General features: G+C 59.7%; 11 protein-coding genes across 12 annotated transcripts; 5 read left to right on the top strand and 6 right to left on the bottom strand.

Moving 5' to 3' along the window:
- Nucleotides 1–46: 46 nt before the first annotated feature.
- Nucleotides 47–524, bottom strand: JDV02_007648 (uncharacterized protein; the record flags this gene model as incomplete). The annotated part of the gene is made up of 3 exons (XM_047989160.1): nt 47–224; nt 299–357; nt 456–524. The coding sequence occupies 3 exons, from the start codon at nt 522–524 to the stop codon at nt 47–49; spliced, it is 306 nt and encodes a 101-aa protein (XP_047845159.1).
- Nucleotides 525–3985: 3461 nt separating this feature from the next.
- JDV02_007647 (uncharacterized protein) lies at nt 3986–6401 on the bottom strand. Its single transcript, XM_047989159.1, has 3 exons — nt 5707–6401; nt 4763–5647; nt 3986–4688 (listed from the first exon to the last, which is right to left on the bottom strand). Exons 1-3 carry the CDS (start codon nt 6109–6111, stop codon nt 4575–4577), a joined length of 1404 nt encoding a protein of 467 aa, XP_047845158.1. The 5' UTR covers nt 6112–6401; the 3' UTR covers nt 3986–4574.
- A 321-nt stretch (nt 6402–6722) lies between these two features.
- ESF2 (RNA-binding ATPase activator esf2) lies at nt 6723–7727 on the top strand (the record flags this gene model as incomplete). The annotated part of the gene is made up of 1 exon (XM_047989158.1): nt 6723–7727. One exon carries the CDS (start codon nt 6723–6725, stop codon nt 7725–7727), a length of 1005 nt encoding a protein of 334 aa, XP_047845157.1.
- A 358-nt stretch (nt 7728–8085) lies between these two features.
- On the top strand, nt 8086–9920 carry NMD3 (ribosome-binding protein). Of its 2 annotated transcripts, XM_047989156.1 has the most exons (2): nt 8086–8226; nt 8324–9920. In XM_047989156.1, exons 1-2 carry the CDS (start codon nt 8162–8164, stop codon nt 9816–9818), a joined length of 1560 nt encoding a protein of 519 aa, XP_047845155.1. In that variant the 5' UTR covers nt 8086–8161; the 3' UTR covers nt 9819–9920. The 2 variants fall into 2 exon arrangements, with proteins under 2 accessions (XP_047845155.1, XP_047845156.1); XM_047989157.1 differs by having other exon boundaries at nt 8086–9920.
- Nucleotides 9598–11196, bottom strand: JDV02_007644 (uncharacterized protein). Its single transcript, XM_047989155.1, has 3 exons — nt 10973–11196; nt 10851–10908; nt 9598–10787 (listed from the first exon to the last, which is right to left on the bottom strand). The coding sequence occupies exons 1-3, from the start codon at nt 11151–11153 to the stop codon at nt 9893–9895; spliced, it is 1134 nt and encodes a 377-aa protein (XP_047845154.1). The 5' UTR covers nt 11154–11196; the 3' UTR covers nt 9598–9892.
- A 1078-nt stretch (nt 11197–12274) lies between these two features.
- On the top strand, nt 12275–12638 carry JDV02_007643 (Mannan endo-1,4-beta-mannosidase; the record flags this gene model as incomplete). Its single annotated transcript, XM_047989154.1, has 2 exons — nt 12275–12384; nt 12500–12638. 2 exons carry the CDS (start codon nt 12275–12277, stop codon nt 12636–12638), a joined length of 249 nt encoding a protein of 82 aa, XP_047845153.1.
- Nucleotides 12639–12650: 12 nt separating this feature from the next.
- Nucleotides 12651–13252, top strand: JDV02_007642 (uncharacterized protein; the record flags this gene model as incomplete). The annotated part of the gene is made up of 2 exons (XM_047989153.1): nt 12651–12865; nt 13078–13252. 2 exons carry the CDS (start codon nt 12651–12653, stop codon nt 13250–13252), a joined length of 390 nt encoding a protein of 129 aa, XP_047845152.1.
- A 172-nt stretch (nt 13253–13424) lies between these two features.
- Nucleotides 13425–16396, bottom strand: aat2 (Aspartate transaminase). The gene is made up of 3 exons (XM_047989152.1): nt 15256–16396; nt 15078–15137; nt 13425–14875 (listed from the first exon to the last, which is right to left on the bottom strand). The coding sequence occupies exons 1-3, from the start codon at nt 15454–15456 to the stop codon at nt 13805–13807; spliced, it is 1332 nt and encodes a 443-aa protein (XP_047845151.1). The 5' UTR covers nt 15457–16396; the 3' UTR covers nt 13425–13804.
- Nucleotides 16397–17838: 1442 nt separating this feature from the next.
- JDV02_007640 (uncharacterized protein) lies at nt 17839–20102 on the bottom strand. The gene is made up of 3 exons (XM_047989151.1): nt 19061–20102; nt 18329–18990; nt 17839–18249 (listed from the first exon to the last, which is right to left on the bottom strand). Exons 1-3 carry the CDS (start codon nt 19211–19213, stop codon nt 18009–18011), a joined length of 1056 nt encoding a protein of 351 aa, XP_047845150.1. The 5' UTR covers nt 19214–20102; the 3' UTR covers nt 17839–18008.
- A 528-nt stretch (nt 20103–20630) lies between these two features.
- Nucleotides 20631–23327, top strand: JDV02_007639 (uncharacterized protein). Its single transcript, XM_047989150.1, has one exon. It carries the CDS (start codon nt 21498–21500, stop codon nt 23142–23144), a length of 1647 nt encoding a protein of 548 aa, XP_047845149.1. The 5' UTR covers nt 20631–21497; the 3' UTR covers nt 23145–23327.
- Nucleotides 22821–24136, bottom strand: JDV02_007638 (uncharacterized protein). Its single transcript, XM_047989149.1, has 4 exons — nt 23894–24136; nt 23404–23753; nt 23086–23344; nt 22821–23027 (listed from the first exon to the last, which is right to left on the bottom strand). Exons 1-3 carry the CDS (start codon nt 24017–24019, stop codon nt 23272–23274), a joined length of 549 nt encoding a protein of 182 aa, XP_047845148.1. The 5' UTR covers nt 24020–24136; the 3' UTR covers nt 22821–23027; nt 23086–23271.
- Nucleotides 24137–24241: the final 105 nt, after the last annotated feature.

Raw genomic sequence — 24241 nt, 5'->3', positions numbered from 1 at the left:
GACGAGTGGATTGATAGTGATGATGTTGGTGGTCTCGGCGATTGTCTCACCACACCGGCCGCGCGGGGACGGCAACGTGCGGCGGCAGCGACGTCATGACGGCAGGGGACGGCGTGCGAATCGGACGCGAGATCTTGTGCAGAGAGGGCGAGCGGGAGCGCGAGGGCATGTACTCGAAGACGCCGATGCGGCTGGCGGCGGCCTTTTCGCGGAGGATGGAGATCCTAGACGTTCAAAAAAGTGTCAGCAGAGCCGGCATTTGTGTGACGTGACGCTCGAGGGGCGGCAAGTGTCGTACTCATCCTCGGACACGCCTGGCAGGCAGACGGGCTCGTGCTTGAGGTCAAAGGGAGCGGACTGGGAGAGATTGTCAGCATGAGCAAGAGAGACTGGGGTAACCAGATGAAGCAGTAGCAGCACCAGAAGCCGCGGACTGAATTCATGGGAATACTCACAATTTCCATGGGAACCCTCTTATGCTTGCGCCGACGCTGCAGCAAGGTCTGAACACGCGAGCAGAGCATCCTGGCGTTGTCCTTTAGACACATGTAGACGCGCGGGAGGCGGCGAGACGGAAACCGAAGAGATGGGCCCGTGGTGGGGGCAAATATATATATGTGCGTGTGCGTGGCCTCCTGAGAGAGTGAGGAGGGTACGATCAAGGAGGAATTACGGGCTGCTGACGCGGTGGTGTCGATGCCGGTGCTGCTGAAGAAAAAAAAGCAAGTAAAAGGAAAGAGTAGAGCGCGAGAGCTGCTACCGACAGGTCGGTTCGGCCGGGTCCCGCGCAACGGCTGAGGGGTATATAAGCAATAAAACGGGTGAAATTTAGGCGGCCAACAGTGACAGGAGGCGATGCGATGCGATACGATGCGATGCGGATGTGATATCTTATAAGACGGGCGAGGGAGGAGAGGAAGATGGCGCGCCAAGGAGACCCAGCAATCTGGTAACCGGTAGCAGGGGGGTCACCGAAGAGGGTGTCAAGGCCGATTTAAGGTGTTGGTTGCCTGTCGATGGCGGTCGTTGGTGGTGTGATGGGCGTGATGGGTGGTGGTGGTGGTGTCGGTGGGCGCCGGTGGATGTCTTGCTTGCCCGGTTGGGGTTGAAAAAAAAGAAACGGGACGCGCAATGTCGCTAGTGATTACAAGAATACTATTGTATGTATGCCCCGGGTGTTTGCCGATGGATGAAGAAGGAGATGATGCCGGTGATTGATGATGACTTTTGTTGGTTTTTTTTCTCGGTCTTTCTTTTTTGGTACTGCCGCTGCTGCTGTTGATGATGCGAGGGAGGGAGAGAAAGAGAAGGAGGGAGAGAAAGAACGAGATTCAAAGACAGACAAGAGAGAGGGAGAATTGGGTCCTGCGAGAGGGACCGGGCTTTCGGCCAAAAAGTCAAGTCAGAAACAACAGTACAGTAAGCCGTGTGGTGTGTCGGCACACACCCAAACGTGGTGCGATGTGACGAGGCGAAGGAGGGATGTGTGATGGATGGTCCGTGGAGACGGGGCAGGACAGGACACGCAACAAGAGGCGTCTGTCTCCTCGTGTCTGTCCGTCTGTCGGTCCGTTCGGTCAACGTTTTGTTTTTTGTTGTTGTTTCCTGCTCCTGTTCCTGTTGGGGCTGGTGCCGGTGCTGGTGCTGGTGCTTGTGCCCTGTCCGTGTCCGAGCTGTTGCTGCTGCTGTTGCTGCTGCTGCTGCTGCTGCTACGGCTGCTGCTGCGTGTTGGTGGCGGCTGCGCCGAACAACGGCGGACGGACGGGCGGGCGAGGCAGCGGTGGCTTGCAATCCAGGGTGCGCTCGGAGGCACCTGCGAAATAGGAAGGCTGAAAAGAATGGAGATGAGAACGGGAGACCGATCAAGGCAATATTAAAGACGAGAGATGAAAGTAATGGTGGTACCAAGTACGTAGCAGTAGTGGTCGGACAAAGAGAGCGAAAGAAGTGAAAGAAAGAAGGGGGGGTGGAAGCAAGATGCTGCTGTGTGAGCTGCCGTCGAGTTCCCGACCGTCTGGTTGACCGATGACGACGATGATAAATTCGACAAGAATAGTTTCTCTTCCTTGAACGGCTCAATGCCCGCTGTCGGTTTTTCGAGAGCCACGCACCCGGGGCACCACGAGCGCGGCAGCAAAAAGCAAATACAAGCGACTACTACACACGTCCGCAAGCCAAAGGCAGCCACGACAAGGGGGAGGCGCCGATTCCGGTGGTCTGGGTCGACCGAACAGGGGGAGGGGCGTGTGTCCGTGTGCTGCTGCTGGTCCTGGTCGTTTGAGATGCTTTTGCTTCCTTGCTTGCTTGCTTTCTTTCTGTTCTTGCCCGGGGACCACGCCGCACGCGATGTACGTATGTATTGGAGCAGGCAGCAGGTAGCTGAAGTAGTATTGAAACACCACGCGCGCGTACCTACGCACACACACGCACACAACAGACCAGGTCCTGGGTGGTGATGCTGCTGCTGCGTCTCGTTCCCAAACGGGGGGGCGTCGTTGGCGGGCGGAGCAGGAGACGCGATCTCGAAAACGGAAAATCAGGCGAGCGGCACGGTAGAGCTGGCGGACCGGGCTGTCGGAGACGAGATTGTGTCAGACGCGCAACGCCGGGGCGTTCGGGCGAGCGAGCGGTCGATGCAGGAGAGAGTACTTCGTAGTAGTAATGGTGTGTGTGTTGTACGGTGAAGAGCGAGAGACTCGACGGACGATTCGAGGCGTCGGAACCGGCCACACAAAAAGAGAAGGTGTCAAGGAAGGAGCGACACGCCAGAGACGACGACGACGACGACGACAAAAAGGTACGTCTCGGCAGGAAACGGGCACACAAAAAAGAGAAGAAGAAGAAGAAGAAGGGGAAAATTAAAAAAGAACACCGTCCACGTCAAGATGCTTTGTGAACAGCACAGACTGAGTTGAACTGCACTGGGCTGGACTGGACTGGACCGTACCGTAGCGGACCGGTGATGTTTGTGAGTGAAAAAAGGCAAAGAGGCAAAAGAGCGAGAGTGCATGCAGAGGCAGCGGATGGACGGGAAAAGGGCACACGAGCAGCACACAAGTCGTATTAGTATAAGGTAACGTACAACGAGGTAACACCCACGCGTTGCCAACACGCCACGCCCACGCCTGCCGTCATCTACCACTACTATTACTACTGCTACTACGTGCTGTATGCAAGGCACGCCCGTCGTCGTCGCAAAGGGGAAAAATAAGGGCAGACAGACATGGACTTGACTGACAAGTGTGTGTGTGTGTCTGCAGCAGTCCCCTTCCTTGCCTTGACAACACCCACTTCAAGGGCGGCGGCGGCTGGGCGACCCAGACGATGGACGACTCACGAGTGCAAACGTACTAAGTTACTAGTTGTACATACGTCCCATCCTACCTCGAATGCCCTCGAACCGTAACAGGGGCAATGGCAGGAAAAGAGGGTCCCGCATACGTATCGTCTGAGACGCGCGCTCACGAACAGCGGCCCGCCCGAGACCCAACACCAACCCCAGTTGCAGCAACAGACTGCCTCCTCCGCACGCACGCACGCACTGCCACTCCTTCACTCTCTCTCTCCCCCCCCGTCTCGTTTCGGGACACGAGCTCTGGCCGGCCGGCTGGCTGGAATGCCGCGCCCGCCGTTGCTGGAATCCAGGGCGTCGCATCGCGCGTCTCGCCCGCAAACTGTCATCCACCACCCATGCAGTCAGTCAGTGGCTCGTGCCCAAACACAACCACCCATCCATCACCAGACGACGCCCTGCCAGCACGCACGCACCCACGAACGTCACGGCACGTCCCAAATGGGATCCGTGAATGCACGTTTCGGGGGTTCCGACACACAGCTGGCTGGGTCCCTGGCCCGAGGCCCGCCTGGCATCACAAGATAGGTAGGTTGGGGGCCGCCCAGCTGCAGGGCGATCCCGACCCCTTCACCAACCTGACCGTTGGCCTGGTAATTGCAGAGGGCTGAGGCGCCCCGACCCCTGCCAAAACGAGTGCATTGACGTTGGCGCGCCCTCTGTTGCTCCTCTCCCGAGGCGTCTGCTCCGACTGACTGACTGACTAGCTGCCCGACTGCTAATTCACGGACGCCGTGAATCCAACCACTCTGTCGCTTCTCCCTTGCCTTCGCCAGTGGGGGGGACCCGGTCTTGTCTCGCTCCCCTAGCGAGCATGCGAGCCTCCGCCAGACACCATCACGCCCGTCGGCATTCACGCCCAATCTTCATAAACCACCGCCGTGTCCTGGTCCTGCTGCCCCTGCCATCCCTCTCGTGCCAACATCCGACCGAGCATCCGCCGCCCCCCGTCCATGACACAGCCCAACGCCATATAAAGGCTTCTAGTGGCGGATTCGACCGCGATCTCGGTACCGGCCCAATTTCACGCAAATGTCCGGCAAGGGTCCCCGGCTCGCAAAGGGCGACCTCGTCTCTCGCTAATCGTCAGCACGTCTCATCAAAATCTCAGCTTGCCCGCTCCTGGCGAACCGTCCCAGGCAGTGCCCCCGGTGACACCAGTTCCACCACGCCTGTCGCGCCGCCCCTTCCCTTGCGACTCGACTCGTCTTCTTTGCCTGCTTTACTTGGGGTAGTCCTTGACGTGGAAGCTCTTGGACTTGACAAATTGGTCGAAGCCGAATCGCCCCAGTGTCTGACCCTTGCCCGAATTCTTGTACCCCGTCCACGCCAGATCCTGTGCTCCGTGGTTAGCTGTCTGCCCTTTGCATTCGTCATGCCGACCCTTCCCTCATCGCTCGAGAGACATACCGGACTAGGATAATCGCATCGATTAACGAATACAGTCCCCGCCTCCACCTCCTCGGCCAGCTCGTAGCCCTTGCCCGTGTCCTTGGTCCAAATACTGGCCGTCAGTCCGAACTCGCTGTCGTTCATGAGCTTGATGGCCTCGGCATCGCTCTTGACCTTCATGATGGGAATCACCGGGCCGAACGTCTCCTCCGTCATCACCGTCATGGAGTGATCGACGCCCGTCAGCAGTGTCGGTTTCACAAAGTTGCCCTTGGGCGGAGGGTTCGCGAAGCTCTCGTTTGCCGGCGTCGCATCCTTGGCGCCCTTGTCTAAGGCGTCCTTGATGTGCGACTGAATCGTCTCCTTGGAACGCTTGGAAATAACGGGTCCCACGTGAGTGGCCTTGTCAAACGGATCGCCCAGCTTGTAGCCCTTGAGCACCTTCTGCACCGCTGCAATAAACCCGTCGTGAATCTTTTCATTCACGTACACCCTCTCCAGCGAGCAGCAGCTCTGGCCCGAATTGAAGATGGCGCCGTCAACAATCTCCTCGGCTGCCCAATCAATGTCCACGTCTTCTCTGATGTAGGCCGGGTCTTTGCCGCCCAGCTCGAGGCCGACGTTGACGATGCGGTCGGCAGCAGCCTTTTGCACGGCCAAGCCGCCAGCCACGGAGCCTGTGAAGCAGACCAGAGCGATCCTCGGGTCCCGCACAATCGTCTCCATGACGGTAGGGGAGCCGCAGTGGAAGTACTGCAGCACACCCTTGGGCAGCCCAGCATCGGAGAATATCTGAGTCACGCGCTCCACGATGGTGGGGGTCTGGGGCGAGGGCTTGAGAATGACCGTGTTGCCCGCCAGAATAGCGGGGATCAGGGAGTTGACGAGAATCAAGTAGGGGTACTACATGAGATGGGCAGTCAGTCCGAGCTCGGGCTTGGCGTGCAAGGTAGCAAACTCACATTCCACGCAAAGATGATGAGCACGGGTCCGACGGGCACCTTGCGAATGAAGCGCTTGAAGCCCTTCTCCGGTTCGCCGTCCGTGTCCTTGAGAGCCTCGTCGCTGATCTTGAGCAGATACTCGCCGCGTTTGACCGCCGTGCTAATCTCTTTGCCGGTGAAGGCGATGGGTCGGCCCATCTGCACCGTCAGCTCCTGGGCCAGCTCGCTCTCATGGTCGCCAAGGCCCTTGAGGAACTTCCTGACAATGTCCTGCCTCTCCTTGAGCGTAGTTTTGCGGAAGCTCTCAAAGGCTTCGGTGGCGACCTTGGGCAGCTGCTCGAGGTCGGCCGCCGAGGCCCCGTTGCGGGTGATGATGGCCTCGTTGGTGGTGGGGGAGATGGTGTTGATGACTTCGACAGACATGATGGGGTGCGTGTGATGGCGTCCGGACGAGCAGAAAGCGGTGCTTGGTGGGAGGGGGCAAGGTCAAGGTTGTCGATGTACGAGGTGCTCATGAGGCAGTCGCGATGGAGGGGAGCTTGCCATGACATATACCTGCCCCGCGCCACCCGCCCAGCGTCTCGGGGGGGATGCGCCGGCATCTCTTGCTCCATCTGATTAGCCGCCTGCCGCGCAACCGCGCACCGAGTTCGGTCCCGCCGCCACCCCGCCATCGTAGGTGCTCACGAAGCCGGCTTTGCGAGACATGGTAGACGACCGCTTGACCAGACATCAGCAATTACCTAGGGAAACATTGCAAATTATGGGCGGCGGCCAGCGTTGCCAACCATTGCCATGTCCCTACATAACGATTCTCAGGCGGGCGGCCCTTGCACGCGGAATTGATGCACTGAGAACCCCTCCATTTGGCCTTTCTAAGCCAATGGCGTCTCATGCCGCCTTCCCAACCCACCTACCGGGCTTATCGATAAGGCACACCATTTTTCTCCAGCGCCCGAGTACTGCCTGCCTGTGGTCGCGGAATGAAGCAACCAGGTTCGTTCCTTGATCGCACCTCACGCACCAGCGACGCCATGGCTCCGCCAAAGAAGAACGAGTTTCTCGACGCGTCCGACAGCGAGGATGACCAGGCTAGCGGCTACGACTCCGACGACGAAGTGGCCAAGGGCGGCCGCAGCACAAAGCGACGCAAGGTCGACAGCGACGAGGACGATGTGATCAGCGACGCCGGGCACGACGCAAGCGACGCGGAAGACGACGACGAGCAAGGCGAATCAAGCAGAGCCACCGAAATAAAGGACGGAGACCAGACACGAGCCTCAAAAACCAATTCCAAAAAGACAAAATCAGCCCCGGACACGGAGCTCCCAGACGTCACGAGGCCACTGACCAAGAAGAACCTGATCGCCACCGACAAGGCCATCAAGAAGTCGGGCGTCGTCTTCCTCTCGCGGATACCACCATTCATGAAGCCCGCCAAGATCCGATCTCTGCTGGAGCCCTACGGCACCATCAACCGCACCTTTCTGGCGCCCGAGGACCCCGTCTCGCATGCGCGCCGCGTCCGCGCGGGAGGCAACAAGAAGCGCCTCTACACGGAGGGATGGGTCGAGTTTGTGCGCAAAAAGGACGCCAAGGCCGTATGCGAGCTGCTCAACGCGCGCATCATCGGCGGCAAGAAGGGCAGCTACTACCACGATGACATCTGGAACCTCGTCTACCTCAAGGGCTTCAAGTGGCACCACCTCACGGAGCAGATCGCGGCTGAGAACGCCGAGCGCGCCAGCCGCATGAGGGCTGAGATCAGCAAGGCGACCAAGGAGAACAAGGAATTTGTGCGCAACGTGGAGAAGGCCAAGATGCTCGACGGCATGCAGGCCAAGTCCAAGAAGCGCAAGGCTGCCGATGCCGAGGGCGGCGGCGGCGGCGACGACGACGACACCAGGACCGCTGCCGCTACGCTCTCGGGCGGCAAGCCGGAGCGGGCGCGGACGTTTAAGCAGGTGCAGCAGATTAAGAAGGCGGATGCTGAGGAGCAGCCCGAGCGTGTCACGCGCGTTCTGAGCAAGATCTTTTGAGCCATAGCATATGTCGTGAGGTGATGTTTTAATTACCCATCCGGCGCGGAGTTGGGGTTTGAGTTCTGTGCCAGCACCTCGCAATTCGCATGTGAAGCATCTCGCAGGAAATGACCAGATATAACGATACTTCTTTCCAACGCCGCCGTAGCCGATGCTGGACGTGCAGTGCAGTCCATCTTCCATCAGTGGCACTCATGTAGCGTCACAATTGTTCCTTTTCGTGCTAGCGCATCCCCGCCAGCAAAGAGTCACCGCTGGCGCCCACTCACCCACTGTGGCGGCGCGATAAGACTTTTCGAGGCGCTTATCAAGCAGTGGGGCAAACATTTTTCGAGTCCCTCACCAACACCGACTTCTCTCTGGATCCAGCCCAAGCCAGGCCATCGACATCACCCACCTGCCAAAAGCCACGGACACCTTCAACAGCAAAAATGTCCATGGACTTAGACGACGACGCCCCCGTGGCCATCGGGGGCCAGGCCCAGACGGGTGCCACGTACGTTTCCCCCATCGCGAACCGCCTTCCGTCCGCAGAGACCGAAAAAGAGATGTTAGCTATGAGAGAAAACGAAAGATTGCTGACTTGCATCCAGGATTCTCTGCTACAACTGCGGCGCCCCAATCGACGGCACGACGGCGACGGGCGCGCTGTGCTTTGCCTGCGTCAAGCTCACAGTCGACATCTCCCAGGGCGTCCAGCGCGAGGCGACGCTCAACTTCTGCCGCGACTGCGACCGGTGGCTCATGCCGCCCACAAGCTGGGTCGTGGCCATGCCCGAGTCACGAGAGCTGCTGGCTCTTTGCCTGAAAAAGCTGCGCGGCCTCCACAAGGTCCGCGTCGTCGATGCAAGCTTCATCTGGACCGAGCCCCACTCGAGGCGGATAAAGGTCAAGCTCACCATCCAGGACCAGGTCCAGGACGGCATGCTACTCCAGCAGACCTTTGAGGTGGTGTACGTGGTGGCGACGCAGCAGTGCCCCGAGTGCGCCAAGTCGTACACGGCCAACGTCTGGAGAGCCTGCGTGCAGGTCCGGCAAAAGGTCCTGCACAAGCGAACCTTTCTTTTCCTCGAGCAGCTCATCATGAAGCACAGCGCCCACAGAGATACCCTCAACATCAAGGAGGCCAAGGACGGCATCGACTTTTTCTTTTCGCAGCGTAATCAGGCCGAGAAATTCATTGACTTCCTCAATTCGGTCGTCCCCGTCAAGGTCAAGTCGTCGCAAGAGCTCATCTCTCAGGACATCCACACGTCCAAGAAGTCCTTCAAGTTCACCTATTCGGCCGAAATCGTGCCCATCTGCAGAGACGACCTGGTCGCCATGCCAATCAAGCTCGCCAAGCAGAGCGGCAACATCTCGCCCCTTGTCCTATGCCACAAGATTGGCACCTCAGTATACCTCCTGGACCCGCAGACTCTCCAGACCGCCGACATCAGCGGCCCCATCTACTGGCGCTCGCCGTTCTCGTCCTTGGCAGACGTCAAGGAGCTTGTCGAGTTTGTCGTCATGGACATTGAGCCGACGCCGACCAGACGAGGCAAATGGGTCCTCTCAGAGGCAACTGTCGCCCGTGCGTCAGATCTCGGCGTCAACGACAAAACATACTTTACGCGGACACACCTCGGCCACTACCTTCAGCCGGGCGACTCCGCCATGGGCTATCTGTTGACGGGCACGATGTTCAACAACCCGGAGTTCGAAGCGCTCGAGGAGTCGAACGTGTATTCATCAACAATTCCAGACGTCGTGCTGGTCAAGAAGCACTACCCCAACCGCCGGAGGAACCGCCGCCGCAACTGGAAGCTCAAGCGCATGAACAAGGATGAGGGCGAGCTGCTGCCCAAGAAGGCGGATCAGGACCGCATGGACCGCGAGTACGAGATGTTCTTGCAGGACGTTGAGGAGGACGAGGAGCTGCGGGCCGCCATGGCTCTATACAAGAACGAGAAGAAGCGTGAAGAGGAGGAGATGAGCATAGCGGAGACGGAGACGGAGACGGACGCCGGGGATGATGTCGGCGTACCGCGGGTCGACATGGATGAACTGTTGGATGACTTTGACGAGCTGACGATGCAGGAGCAATAGTCTTATCGCGGCGTTTAAAATAGTGTAATTCAGGCGTATATGAAGTTTCTACGCCCGAGGAGGCAGCCAGCATCTCATAAAAAGGATGGTATCGTATCTGGCGATAACTTGATTTTTGGTGAATCCTTCTCTGCCGCCCTTCTCATCTGTTCTCTGGACTTTTCTCGGCGCACGCGGCGTTTGTTGACGCCGAAAGGGTCATCTTCATCTTCATCCAGGTCCACAACGTGGTGGCGCTCTCGATCGCTGCTTCCTGTGGGAACGCCCTGGGCTGCGTCTGGTGCCATGCTACCGCGAGAGGGCGTGCGGCCGGCTGAGCGGTGGTATGGGCCGCTTGTCGAGGCCGCCGCCGCCGTGGTACGATGGCGCGGAGTAATAGCAAGCCGGTGAGCAGTAGCATCGTTGGAGGCCTCTGCTGCGGTTAGGGAAGAGGTCGTCGACGTTGTCTCGGCCCGCGACGCAAAGTCACGCTTGCGCTTAGCCCTGCCGCTGCTGTCATCCCGAGCGTGATCTGACCCCGCGTCTGCATTTGCCGTGGTCGACGACGCATGGTACCCCGCCGCGGCGCGGGTCGTCGAATGGGTCGACGCATAGGACGATATAGTCCTCGTCTCACTCCGCGGCCTCTCCATGAGGCCCTGCAGACTCGTTCCCACCCAGGGCAAGTCTACGGCGGCGGCCGCGCTCCCGCTGCCGTTGCCCTCGGCACCTGAGCGCTGTTGCAGGCGCCGCTGTCTCGCGCCGCGACGAGACGCCTCCCTACGGAAACGCGCCGTGGCCGTCAGTGGCGGGGCGACAACGGGGCGCTCCATCTCGCGGACAGCGGCCTCGCCCTGCGCGCGGGCGGCCGCCTTCAGGCGGTTATATTCCGCGCGGTGTAGGTGCGTGGTAAAGCGTTGTGCAACAGCGAGGAGCTCATCCTCAACCATGCGGTAGCGGTCGTCGGCGTCTGGGCCGGGAATCATGAACCTGCCAGCGCGCAAGCGCGTGGTCAGTGGAGTGAAAGAATGAGCATCACCGCCTGAGACTTACTGTTCCTGTGGAGGCGCGGGAGGGGGCGAAGTGGACGGGCTGCGGACAGGGTCTCTTCCTGATTTTCTGTCGTGTCAGCCGTTGAGTGTTTAAGGGTCGGGGCGACGCGGTGTGGTGCCTACGTGAAGCCGATGATGGGGCATGCTCGCGTCGCGGCGTAGTTGCCACGACATGACGTGCCAGCCTCACTGGTGTTTTGGTGCCCGACGGCGCGGGGCTCTCAGCTTTGGGGATATTTTTGGGTAATTCATTTTCGTTCCCCTCGTCCCCTTTCTTTGTTTTCCATGGCAGACGACGCGCCATCTCGACGACGGGAATGAGGTGATGTTGGTGATGCTGATGTGGGTGCCTGGTGTTGGAGACCTGGACCCTGAGAACCTGGGTGGGTGTTGAAGGTGCGGGGCCAGTGTATGAAAGCGAGGTGCCCAGAAGCGTGAAGGTCTTCGCCAGGGCTCAGTCGCTCAGTGGCCGGATCGCCTGCAAGACGAGACCAGAGAGGATGCGGTTCTCATGAATATCTCTTCCAGATCAAGTTTCGATTTTGTGAATTTGTTTTGAAATTGCCAGAGCCACGGCGAATGGGGTTGTAGGAGCTCATAAGGCAACTAAGGGCAGCGGGTGGTGCCTGCCCGAACTACGAAGTAACAAACCTAGCTACCCTGCGCGCAGTAACGGGTGATTTAACGTCCAGTCTCCGCCTCACTTCCTCAGAGCCCCCTGCCGATAACTGTTTCCCCCTGATGTCCTCCATAACGCTGACTTTACGAATTGGTGGGAAGGACTGTTGTTTGCCCGCAAGGTCACGTCGGGCTCCAGGTCTGATCGCTGCCGGCACCTCATTTAGCACCGAACTCACGATCTACTAAGGAATGAGATCGATACCGCGAGTCGACAAAGCACATGAAAGACCGGACGCTCACAAGGACGATGCAGCAACATAACCCCGTCCAGTGATGTAAGACCAAGCCCAGCGGGCGGCATTATGTACAGCCCTCTACAATCTGACAACGCCGCCTCGGCATTTTACACTGATGCGGCATAGGGCTGCTGAGCGTTGCCGCCCGAGGTGAAGTAGAAGGAGGCGAGTCTGCCAGGGTCGCATCCGCCGATTTAGGATCCCGTATATACGACGACTGCTGCCGTCGATACAATGTTTGGGGTGGTTGAGACTGCCTGAATAGTAAGCCAGTCTCCTGTCGGTGCGACACTGGTGTTGGTGTTGGCGGTGGCCGAACAAGATGCCTCGGACTCGGACTTGACGACAAGATGGGACTGACATTGCCCTCGACTTGATGAGTATGCGAGAATGTATGTTGAAGAAGGGTGCTCATGCCTGACCGGCCATAAATCGGCACGCAGCTTCCTCGGGTTCCCCAGATTGCCCAAACTCAATACGGCAGCGCTTCTTCACCATCTGCCTCATCATGTGGTCCGTCATGAAGCTTCACTCTGCCATCATCTCACCCCATGATGGGAACAAGCTCAACGGCGCGAACGGGTGTATCATCATCTTCCCCCACTTCTTGATAGACACGTACAGCTTGATATGACGACCGCCTCTCGGGACACTCTTTGGAGAGCCGCGGTCTATTCGCTGAAATACCCCGTCCCGTACAATAGCAAATCCGCTCACGCCTCCCTCCTCGTAGCAACGATATCTACGGCCAGACATATGGCGCCCGCAGCTTCTACGAGCAGCAGGCCGCGTACGACGCCTACGAAGCGCGCCTCCGCTTAATTTCGCCCTCCTACTTTGGCAAGTACAGCGGCAAGGCCTGGCGCGACTAGCACGACCTCATCATGGCCTTTGACCTGCAGGACGAGCCCTTTGCCGCCAAGACGGAACGAGTGCCGCGGGTAACGGGGGGCGCCGCAGCCAAGACGTGGGCGTGCGGCCGCTCCGACGCCCTGAGAGCAGCGCTCGGCGCCGACAGCCCTGTCAAGCGGCGACTATTCCAAGGGGTGCTCGTTCTTCGCGGGCGCCACGGACCGCCCGTCACTGGACATTGTCGCCGGTGCGTCAGTCAAAGGTCCCCTGCGGCTTGTCTCTCCTCTCCTTGACCCTTGACTGAACCACTCCTGCCCCCCCCGGGCCCCTTTTCTTCGCCTCTCCCCTGACGCACATGGCCCGAGACCGCCGCGTCACTGCCGTCATCACATTCTCGGGAAGACCACACTGCCGGTATGCATGTAGCGCACGATACTGACACGGCGCGCGCGCGCGCAGTTCCATCGCTACGCCGGTCCCGAGTCCTCCAGACCCAGCCAATGGGCCGACAGCTACGCCAGCTGGCTCTCCGACGCGGGCGGGCGGCAAGCCCGTCTTCCTCGAGGAGTGGGGGGTCGACGCGGGCGTCCTCGACCCCCGCGTCCGAGCTCCCCGCCAATACGGCCCGACATGAATGGTAGTGGCATCCCGAGGGTGTACTGGCGGCGGCTGCTCCCGAGTAGGAAGTGCGACGCCTCCGACGGCGACCCCTTCGGCTCCTCCATCGACGTAGCGACGTCCAAGCAGGACTGGATAGGCATCGTCTACCGAGTCATCGGGGGCTTAGAGCATAGGGGCCAGATGAATCAATTCAGGGGGTGCCATGCATGAGAGACAATGGCCCCTGAGTCAATGTGTATATATTCTTATTGGGACAGACACATGTATGCATGGCGGGTCTGTGTACTTTATACATTCGCAGTCTCGAGAAGAGACGAAAAATAGCACATGACAGTCGACGCCGTCGGCGCCCCTCATGGGCGTGTTTTATTCATCAAGCAGTCCTCTGCAGATATCTGGGTGTGTGTCCAGCTCTTGGGCCCGCCCTCATGAAAAAACAAAACAAAGAAGATGTAGAGTTACAAAAGAGACGCCATTATGCTGTGAGCCACAAGACAGAGAGGACTGAAAAGTTGACCACCTCGCCGGGAAGGGGCTCCCCCCTTCTTTTTCTCATAATGCTCGCTTACTGAGTCTCGCCGACGACTTTGCGAATGGCATTGGCCACGTGGTCAATGTTGTTGGTGTTGAGGCCGGCCATGCTGATGCGTCCATTCTTGGTCATGTAGATGTGGTACTCGTCGCGCAGCTTCTGGACCTGCGTCTCCGACAGGCCCGTGAAGCTGAACATGCCGATCTGGTCGGTGATGTGGTTCCAGGTGCCCGGGGTGCCGAGGGCCTCGAGCCTCGAGCGCAGCTCCTTGCGCATGGTGATGATGCGGCCCGACATGGTGCGCAGGTTGTCCTCCCACTCGGTGAAAAGCGCGGGGTCGCTGAGGACGGTGCTGGCGATGCGGGCGCCGTAGAGCGGGGGGTTGGAGATCTCGGAGCGCTGCAGGATGGCGAGCTGCGAAGCGATCCTGCCGATGGTGGCCGAGGCGTCAGAGGCAGGGCTGGTGACGACGTGGAAGCAGCCAGCGCGCTCGCCGTAGAGGCCAAAGTTCTTGGCGAAGCTCTGGCAGACGACGAGCTCGAAGCCCTGGTCAATGAAGTAGCGTAGGGCAGCGGCGTCGCGGGCGAGGTCGCCCGAGGCGAAGCCCTGGTAGGCGCAGTCGAAGAAGGGGAAGTGCTTCTTCTGGGCCATGATGGCGGCAAGTTCCTTCCACTGGTCCAAGGTCGGGTCGACGCCCGTGGGGTTGTGGGCGCAGGGGTGCAGTAGGATGATGGAGCGGTCCGGGGCGCCTTGGATGGCGGCCTTCATGCCGTCAAAGTCGAGGCCGTTGGACTTCTTGGAGAAGTAGGGGTAGTCAGCCGTCTGGAGGCCGACATTGCCAAAGATTTGCTTGTGGTTAGCCCAGGTGGGATTGGACAGGTAGACGACGCGGTTGCCCTTGTAGAACTTGGCGAGGAAGAGGGCGCCGAGGTGCACGGCTCCCGTGCCCGAGATGGTCTGCATCGACGTAGCGCGCTTCTCGCGCAGGGCGGGCGAGTCAGCGCCGAGTATCAGCTCGGCGGCCTTGGAGGTGAACTCGGGGAAGCCGGCGATCGGAGCATATTCGTGGTTCAGTTCGGGGTTGCTTCGGAGAATGTCGTCGGCCTGTGCCAGAGCGAAAAGGGTCAGCGGATCATCGGCCAAACGCGGAGCTGCGCAGTCCACCAAGAAGCATGACATAGGTGGGCTCTGCCCGAAGCAATTCTACCGGGGGGACTGCTCGGGTTGCGACGCAAACGAGAACCCCCCATCTTCAGGCCGCGCCATTTGCACGCACAGACAACGACGACCACCACAACACACGCACCTTCTTGACGACGGGCAGAACCCATGGCTTTCCATTGTTGTCGCGGTACGCTCCGATGCCCTGTTTTGATTCGAAGCGCGGTCAGCTTGAGGTCTGCCATCGGGTCCTGGCGCCCTCCGAACATCGGCTAGGAGGGGCGGGCAGGGACGACAACAATGGGTGAAAGGGCGGCACATACCAGGTCGACCTTTTGGGGGTTCGTGTCGGCCTTGTAGGCCCTGGCGAGGCCAAAGAGGGCATCCTCGGGGGCCTGGGGGACGGTGTCGGCGGGGAAGCTCGTCGCGGAAGCCATGCTGGGCGAGATGTGGTTTGCGATGTTGTTGAGGCGCTGGAGGGAGGATGACGCAGAAGTTGAGGACGAGGACGAAGACGGAGCCATGGTGGGCTGGCGGGGGGCGGGGCAGTCTGGAGTAATAACCAATTCGTTACTGGCTCGCTGCGGGCAGGCGTGTGTGTCTGAGCTGTCTCTGCACGGCTGCCGAGGGGTGAGCCTGCAGTGGAGAGACCGTTAGGTACGGAGGCCGTAGCCGCCCGGTGCCGGGGGACGACCTGGGTTCTGGTCGGGGGGGTCAGGTGAGGGCGCGTTTCTATCCGCGCTAGGTGCCGGCGCTCGTACGAGTAGTGGCGCGGGTAGCGGACTAAGGTGGGTGCTGCTGGTATGGATGGGATATGCTTTGTCGAGCGTCTCGACTGAGGTGTCAGACGGGATGCCGGGAGCTGGGCGTTGCGCCGCACTGCACTGCACCTTTACTGCACTGCACGACAGGCTGGGACCTTTTTAGGTCGGGTAGTGCACGGCGCTGCGCTGCTGCACGCTGCAATGCGTGTCGCGGCGGTCTTTCGATGCGCTGTTTCCTGGCAGGCGGTCCGATCCAATGGAATCACACAGGTCCACTGCTGGGGGCCTGCCTGCGGGAGTTCGAGGATGGCGGGGGTGGGACACGAGGTGCGCTGATTTCCCAGTGGGCAGGCGGGCGCGCTAACGTAATAGCGGACAGGGCACTGCAGCGCGCGGTTTGTAAGTCCTTCGCAGTTGGAGGTGTAGTTGAGGCGAGCGTCGACGGGCGGCGTTTGCTGAAACCGGCAATCAACCTATTAAACGAATCGGACCGGGGCGACGAGGGGTGCGGGGATTTCTTTTTTATGAAGGAAAAAAAAAACGCGCAGGCGAGAGCGCTTTGTGTGTCTGTGTGCGTATGCGTGTGCTGTGCTGTACTTGCCGCAAAGGAGAAAAAGATTCGCCAGACGGATCGTCTATGCAGGCTCGGATGTCGGTAGGGATAGTTACGTCAGGTGCGACAGGATTTCTTGCTTTCCCTGGACCGCGCGGCGCGAGACCCCAACGCGCGGGCGGCGGCCGTTTTTATGGCTGCCCTGCCCTGGCCTTTGCCTTTCCGGGGCCGCCTCGATTCCCTGCCGCTCGGTCGGTCCCACAGGCTGCCGCTCTGCTCGTGAGGTCACCGGCTGGCCGTCAGGCGGCTCGACCGAGGCCCCCTCCTCGGCTCCCACGGGCTTTTCCGTCGCTGGCCCTGGCATATGCGCGTGCCCTCCCGCCGGCCCCGGCGCCAAATCGAGGGGGACTCGCACCGCTTGAGAAAGACGGAAGGCGTGCTGGGGCGTGATGGTTCCCCTCACATGCTTGGGGTGATGGATGAGGCTCGTCACCCGGCCATCATCGTAAGGCTGCGCTGCTCTTTTTGATTCATTCTCTCGGCTTCGTCTCGTGGGCCCTTGTACGAAGTAACGTTATAATGTAGACTTTGCACTTGTGACCTGCGTAGCGTTCATCCGGAGCTGCGGCCGGCCGCGCTCTGAGGCAAGAGGGGAAAGCCCGCCCGGCAAGACGGACCGATGCCGCGGCCGTACCTCAATCATGATACCTCGTAGATTGCTCTGGGCTGGGCGGCTTGCCTGGTACGCGACTACTACATGTAACAGGGGAGACTCATGATTCCCCCGACCTCATCTCTGCCTCCACAATAACGCAATTGTCACTCTCACGTCGGTGACGTCGATGTCCTCCTATAAGTAGGTGGGTTGCCGGGCTGCCAAGGCAGGAGTTCCCCTGCCGCATACCGATCCGATACCAAAAACGCAGGCTTGCCAGTGACTGTCTCGTGTGTTCGACCTTGCCCGCCGTTCGTACTAAGTACCTAGGTACCTACGCAGCAGCCAGAGAGGACCACAGTGCAACACAGTTCTTTACAGCACCTAGGTAGGTACGAAGCACAAAGTGCAATACATGCCTTATTCCTTGAGCAAACCCCCCTTGCCCCCCTTAAGGGTCGTGCGCGCGACTTGTTCGGCCGACGGCCAGCGCGAACCGGGTTCGTTCTGTTCGCCCGGCCCCTCCCTCGGCTCTTCCGCCTGCGCCCCCGGCGTCCCGCGGCTTTCCACCCGCACCGGGGAGCCGCGCTCCCGGGCGCCAATTATTAGTCAAGGAATCGGTCGCCCCTAGCAAGCGGCCCGTTCTCGTGTCGTGCCGTGGTGGCTTCTGGTTGTTGCACGCCTCGTCGACTTTCTACGTGCCTCGCCTCTGGAGGTACTCTAGAGGTGCTGCGCTGTATATTGTACTCTACCAGGTACGGCTTTTGTGCTGTGCTGCATGTAGCTGAGGTAGCTCCCCAGTTTGCTTGTTGCTCCCGGCATCGCGGTCTCGGGGTGGCTACCTGGCATGGAAATTTGGAGTCCCCACGCGCCAAAAGGGGCCGCCCGTCACATGCTGCCCCAAGGCCTGCGGTTCCCCTGGCGCTAGGAGCAGCCGTCCTTTACGGTCCAGATTCCAAAAGTGTCAACAAGTGAGCAAGAGCAAAAGACGCCAGTTCGCCGTGGCTGTGACAGCATCATACAGCAGATACGCACGCTACATGCAAAAAGTGTAATATGCCTACTTCGTACATCGTCGTCGCCTGGTCCCAAGGCCCGTCCTCGTCATATGATGAGGTCCCAAATCACAAGAAACGCGCACAGTCCGCTGGCCGCAAAAAATGTATACCGAGCCGCGCTCGGCCGTTCTGTCGCCTTCTTGAGCTCCTTGTTGCCGCCTCCTACATTCTCCGTCGTCGAGAACGAGTCCGTCACCAGTTGCTCGATGTGTGCAGACTGTGTGGCCAAGTTGTTGACCAGCAGCGACTGCAGTTCCGAGATCTCCAGCAGTGACTTTTCTGCCGTCCTATAAAAAGCGTCAGCTGTCGGCGTCCTGTCCTCTGCTTAAAGCAGCCACTCGACCCTTCCCATCGTGCACAACATACCTGACCTTCCCCAGCGTGCTTTCGTAATGTTTCATCATGTCCTGATTCCCCTCCTCAAACATCTGCACCTGCTCCTCCGTCAGGCCATGATACGCGGTGGAGGCGTCTTCATGCGCCGTGGACCCGGTCGAGACCCGCGGTTTCGCTGCCGCGGGCGCAAACTCAGCAAAGTCGGCCGCTGGCGGGGCCATGAGACCACGCGTCTTTTCCATTTCCCGCGTCAGTCTTGTCTCCATCATGTCCTGCTGCGTCCGGCAGCACGACTCCAGCCTCTGCCGCAGGAACCACAGCACGCCATCGCGGTGCATGCCCGTCTGCTGCGCCTGCGCCTCCGCCGCCGCATGTTCCGGTGCTCTGCTCAATGTATCGCCGCCAGATGCCCACGCGCTGAGGGCGCTCAGCCCGCTGGCGTACTTTTTGCGGATGATGGCCGACTCCGTCTCCCGGCGAAGCTGCTCGGCGTCATCGAGGGCTCTGATACTCGCATTGAGCTCGCGGATCATCTGCTTCGCATTTGCGTCGACATCTTCACGCTCGCGGTCCGTCAGAACCCGGGGCTGCCCTTGCGAGTGGGTGCCGTGCGCTCGTCGCGGTTGCGCGGTCGAGAGGTACGCTTGTCGAACGTCTCTCAGCTCTTTGTGGAGTGTCGTGATGTGGGAATTCTGGTGGCCGCGCGAGGCTGTCAGCATATACGCCACTGTACGAAATCTGTACAGAAGGCAGGCGACATACGATACGGTAGGCCTCCTTCAAGAAGCCTTCCAGTGCGTCTGTGTCGAGACTCGCCTTTCCGAGGACTCGAGGAGCTGCTCGCTTGCCGAGAAGCTCATTGAGCTCGGCAGTGATGTTCACGGACGGCAGCATCGCCAGACCTGGATGCGACATGTTCGCGATGTGGCTCACGATTAGGGTCGCGCGTCGCTGTCTGGACAGGATGACAGAAGACCAATGGTCCTGTGCCGCTGCATCAATTCACAGCTGGGGTCTTCGTCATTTTGCCCACGTAGGTCCAGGTGCTGGAGGGTGGAGACCTGCTACACCCCTCCAAAGCTGGCCTCTCGCGGTCGCTGAGTCATCATCTGATTGAAGGTACTTCGGACGTACTACTGCGAAGAAGGCCAGGCATGTACCTAGGTAGGTTGCCCCGACAGGCACCTACTACCGTACCTACCTGCGCTCCCAGTGCGATGCGGAGCAGCAGCGCCCGCTGCGGGCGCGTAGATCGCCAAGTTTGCGCTCAGGTTGCTGACGCAAGAGAGTGCCAAGTGCGTCCCTGTAGTTAAGGTTCGTAGGGGGCCAGGACGCTGCCGAGCGCTGATGATGCACCGACTAACCAAGTTCACTTGCTGCAGTAGAAGGAAGGTAGGTCGTAGCGATGCAATGCAACTGCCAGCATAGCACTCACTCAGCTCCTCGGCGCCACTTCTGCCATGTGGTCCAGGGGGCCCCCTGCAGTGGCTGGAACAGCCAAACGCGAGGCCCAGGGTGCGTCACTGTTCTGCGTCCCACCACCTGGGTCTCAGGCTGCTCTTGCTCTGGCCAACGGTGCCGACTCGGAGCCGGAGGGTGACGGAAGCGTCGCCTGGGAGGGGGGGCCCTCGGCAGCGCATGGATTTATGCACCCCCGATGGGCCTGAGCCCAACAGGAGAGAGGACCCTGGCCACCGTGACGTTGGTCGCGTTCGACGTGCATTTTGAGATGTGCTAAACGACAACGACGACGACGACGACCACGGTGCCGAGCCACACCGTTGGCCACGTTCCAAAGCACAGGCCGGCGCAGAAAAAGTGATTTCAGCGGATGGACCAGAAGATGAATTGGGCTTGGCTTCGGGGGTTTTAACCGCGTCGCAGGTTTTAGTTGCCGCGCGAGTGAGAGTGCCAGCGCCATTCCAATGCCAAAGCCAACAACCTTAGTATAGTACCTTGCCTAGACACACCAAAAGCCAAGCCAAAAGCCACCTAAAGCCCCGGGCGGGCAGGCGGTTTCCAGTGGCAACCCAATCGCCTGGAGGGCTCCTTGTGGTACTGTAATTGCGTACTAGGGATCTTTCCTTTCCCTCAGCAGGTACCTGTAGGTGGTGGGTTAGTAGCAGTGACCTTGGTGGTCGCTGGCAGCCTCGTCGAGTGTGCAGCCGCGACGGCACATACACGGGTGGCGTGAGCCGCCCTCGATCCCACGCGAGAGGGCAGGCGTTACCGACGGGCCTTGCTTGCCTCACCTGCCCTGCAGGTAGTTTCGATGCTTTGCTCGGTTTCCTCTTCCGCCCATCTGTCTGTCTGTCTGTCTATCACCCAGTCCCTCGTTTCGTTTCCGAGACTCAATCCTCTCCTTGGCCCCCCCCCAAAGTCGCATCGCCCCAGTTCCTCTGCATCACCCGCCCGTGCGCCCTGGATCCTGATTCATCGTACTCAGCGCCGTCCTCCCAAAAGGCGCCCCGGCCTGAGCTCCCCCAGCTGCAAGGTTAGACACAAGGCGCCCGCCATCACTCGGAACCTGGCCGCGCACACTGGCCGCACCCTGGCCGCACCCATCCCATCGGCATGTTGGCGACGGACCTCCACCCGGACCTCGTTCAACGCCGGGCCACGGAAGCTGACCGAGTGAGAGCTTGAACGAGGGCGCCGACCGACTGGCCGCCTATCCTCCGCCATCCACGTCGTCCACGCCCGCCACGGACAATTCCCGTTTTTCCTATTTACCCAGCCAGCACCCGACCGGCAACTCTCTCCCTCGACTTTGTTCAACCTCGACGCATCCATCCGTCTCCGCCCTTTATCAGCCTACTTGCGGCTTTGCTGTCGCGGCCCGCACTTCGACGTCTTGGCGGGAAACGCCATATCGGACCCGCGTGGCCGAGCCGCCACTGTAGCACCTACGAACAAAGAGCAGAGAGGGAATGGGCAGCACGCATCACTCACTTCGTACCTACCTACTCACACCACAGTCCGCCTGTCCTGTCCTGTCTTGATTGTCCCACGGAAACACGGCCTTAAAGACGATCCCGCCCACACACTCCGCCCATCCCAATGTCGCGGACAGTTCTCCGGCAGGCCCTTTGTCCGTCAAGTCTTTTTCGATTCCTGCTCTTTCCCCCTTTTACCTGAGCCGCAAGCCCGGTAGAGCAAATGCTTTAGAGCTCGCTGCTCTTCTCCCGCAACGTGCAGGATGAAAGATGATGCCGCTGGCCCGGAGGCCTCGGCCGGCGATGGACAGCCTGCCTTCGAAGCTCTCGCCCATGCGTCGACGCATCCGACCATGTCCGAGATGGACACTCTTGGTCGCAAGTCAACCGATCTCAACCCGGCCGACACCGTGACGGCGTCCGGGCCCGTTGATGGTGCCGGTGTCTTGGAAGACGTCGAACCGGCCACCCGTGTATGCAGCGGCACGCCATACAGCGCCTTTACACGGAGAACCAAGGTCTGGATCACCATCATGGTCACCATTTCCAGCGTCATATCGCCCATGACGGCAAATGTCTACTATCCTGCCCTCAACGCCGTCGCAAGCGATCTGGGCGTCTCCATCTCTCTCATCAACTTGACCTTGACGACCTACATGATTTTCCAAGGCCTTTCGCCCACCATCTTCGGTGATTTTGGCGACATGGCTGGCCGTCGCCCGGCCTTCATCGTGGCCTTCTCCATCTACCTATGCGCAAATATTGGCCTTGCGCTACAGCGTAATTACGCCGCACTCATGGTGCTCCGGTGTCTGCAGTCCGCCGGCAGCAGCGGCACCCTTGCCCTAGGCTTCGCCGTCATGGCCGACATATCGCCAACCGAGGAGCGGGGCAGATACATGGGCTTCGTCAATGCCGGCATCAACTTTGGACCTACCATTGGGCCTGTTCTTGGCGGCATCTTGATTCAGTTCCTGGGGTGGCGCTCAGTCTTCTGGTTCTGCGCCATCTTTGTGGTCGTCTGGTTGATACCCTGGATCCTCGCCGTGCCGGAGACCTGCCGCGCCGTGGTCGGTAATGGCTCCATCCCCCCGCCGAAATGGAACATGACCTTGGTCGACTTCATTCGATGGCGCGGAGTCCACCAACGGCCGGCATCGGCACACAAGGTCAAAATTCGAACGCCCAACCCCCTGCGCACACTGTATATCGTCCTCAGGAAAGAGGAGGGCCTTATACTTTTCGTGTCGGCTATCATATACGTCAACTTTATCCTCGTGTCGGCCACGTTGTCGACGCTGTTCAAGGAGATTTATGAATTTGACGAATTGGAGGTCGGCCTATGCTACCTGCCGTACGGTATCGGCTGCTGCCTGTCCAGCCTCGTCACGGGCTACATCGTCGACTGGAACTATCGGCGTGTCGCGAAGAAGCTCGGGTTGCCCGTGCGCCGCAGGAAGGGGGATGACCTGAGCAAGTTCCCAATCGAGCACGCTCGCATTCAGATCGTGTATCCGGCATTGACGGTCGGCGCTGCATGTCTCATTGGCTGGGGCTGGGCACTGGAGGCCGAAATAAGCGTTGCGGCCCCACTAGTCCTGTCCTTCTTCATCGGTTGCCTGGTGCCGCCTTCGTTCAGCGTCCTCAACACATTGATTGTTGACCTGAACCCAGAAGCCCCGGCGACCGCGGCGGCAGCAAACAATCTCGTGCGCTGTTCTTTCGGCGCGGTGGCCACGGCCGTGATCGACTATATTCTCGGCGCTATGGGCCGCGGGTGGTGCTTCACATTCCTGGCCCTCGTTATGGTTCTGTGCTTCGCCGGCCTGAGAGTGCTTGAGAAGTGCGGACCTCGCTGGAGGGTGCAGGGAGCGAAGAAGAAAGGCCAGGAGGAGACTCAGGAGAAGTAAGTCAACTAGACATTACATACGACTGCATCTTAAAGTATGGCAGCGGCATTAGCGAATATGAATCCAGCCTTTTTTTGGTCTGATTTTGCTCTATTGGCAGTTTCTTGTACATTAGTCAAACGAGGTCCTATAGAGCCGTAACAGCAGACTCTAGAGAGTTTCTTTGTGCCTCCCACATCAACCAATCTGATCGTGTTGTCCTGTGACGCAAGTCAGCAATTGTTTCCAGTGGAATTGTGATGCATGAATGGGAACGCACGGTAAGAGGCCCATGGCGTTGATCTTCCACACGCCCACGGCGAGAGCCACGAGCTGCATTGCCACGTAGACGAGTTTTGTCTGGAAGAGCTTGGACGAGTTGCCCTCGGTTTGAAAGCGTTCAAACGCCTGGTTGGTGCCCATAAGGCCGACGAGGGGATTCTTGAAGGCCATGAAGACCATCATGATGCTGAAGATTTGGAGCGAGTTGCCTGACATGTACATCATGATAGCAGTCATGGGAAGGGACTTGACGGGCGCGAGGGCCACTTCCCATGCTTTTTTCAGCTTGAGCGTTTCCATCTCGTCCGTCGTCGGGGCCTTTCGCGGCTGAGGCTTGCCATCTTTCTTCTGAGGAGGGGTAGTCAGCGACCGATCTCTGGACGGGTGAGCGCGCGCGCCTTCAACTGCTACGGCGGCCGTGGCCACGGCTGCGGACGGGCTTTGAGGGATGGGAGGAGGGGGAAATTGGCGACGTGGCGGCGGCGCACCTTGGAGCCAGAGCTGCCGGGCGAGAAGCCAAGGGGGTCTGGGACGCCGGAGACCTTGGAGCGCGCGGCCGGGGGGGATTCGAGCTGGGCGACCCATGCGGGGACGCTGGGCTTGGGGGCTGCCATTTTTGTGGGAGGGCGAGCGGTGCGGGAAATGGAGGTTGTCGGTTCGTGAGGTCGCCGAGATTGGAGTTGAGAGGAGGAAGGGATGCGATCGCCAGAGCTGCTCGCCTCCACTCCGCGACGCCGCCCAGGGATGCTTACTTACTTACCTCGCCTTATCGATAAGCTGCTGCTGACCACCTCAGAGCTGCTTGGGCGGCACTGGGCAGGGGTGGACAAGGTAGG

Source organism: Purpureocillium takamizusanense, chromosome 7, assembly GCF_022605165.1.
Source record: "Purpureocillium takamizusanense chromosome 7, complete sequence".
Classification (NCBI taxonomy): Eukaryota; Fungi; Ascomycota; class Sordariomycetes; order Hypocreales; family Ophiocordycipitaceae; genus Purpureocillium; species Purpureocillium takamizusanense.
The sequence above is the reverse complement of the archived record's forward strand: the minus strand, read 5'-3'. Positions and strand labels throughout refer to the sequence as shown.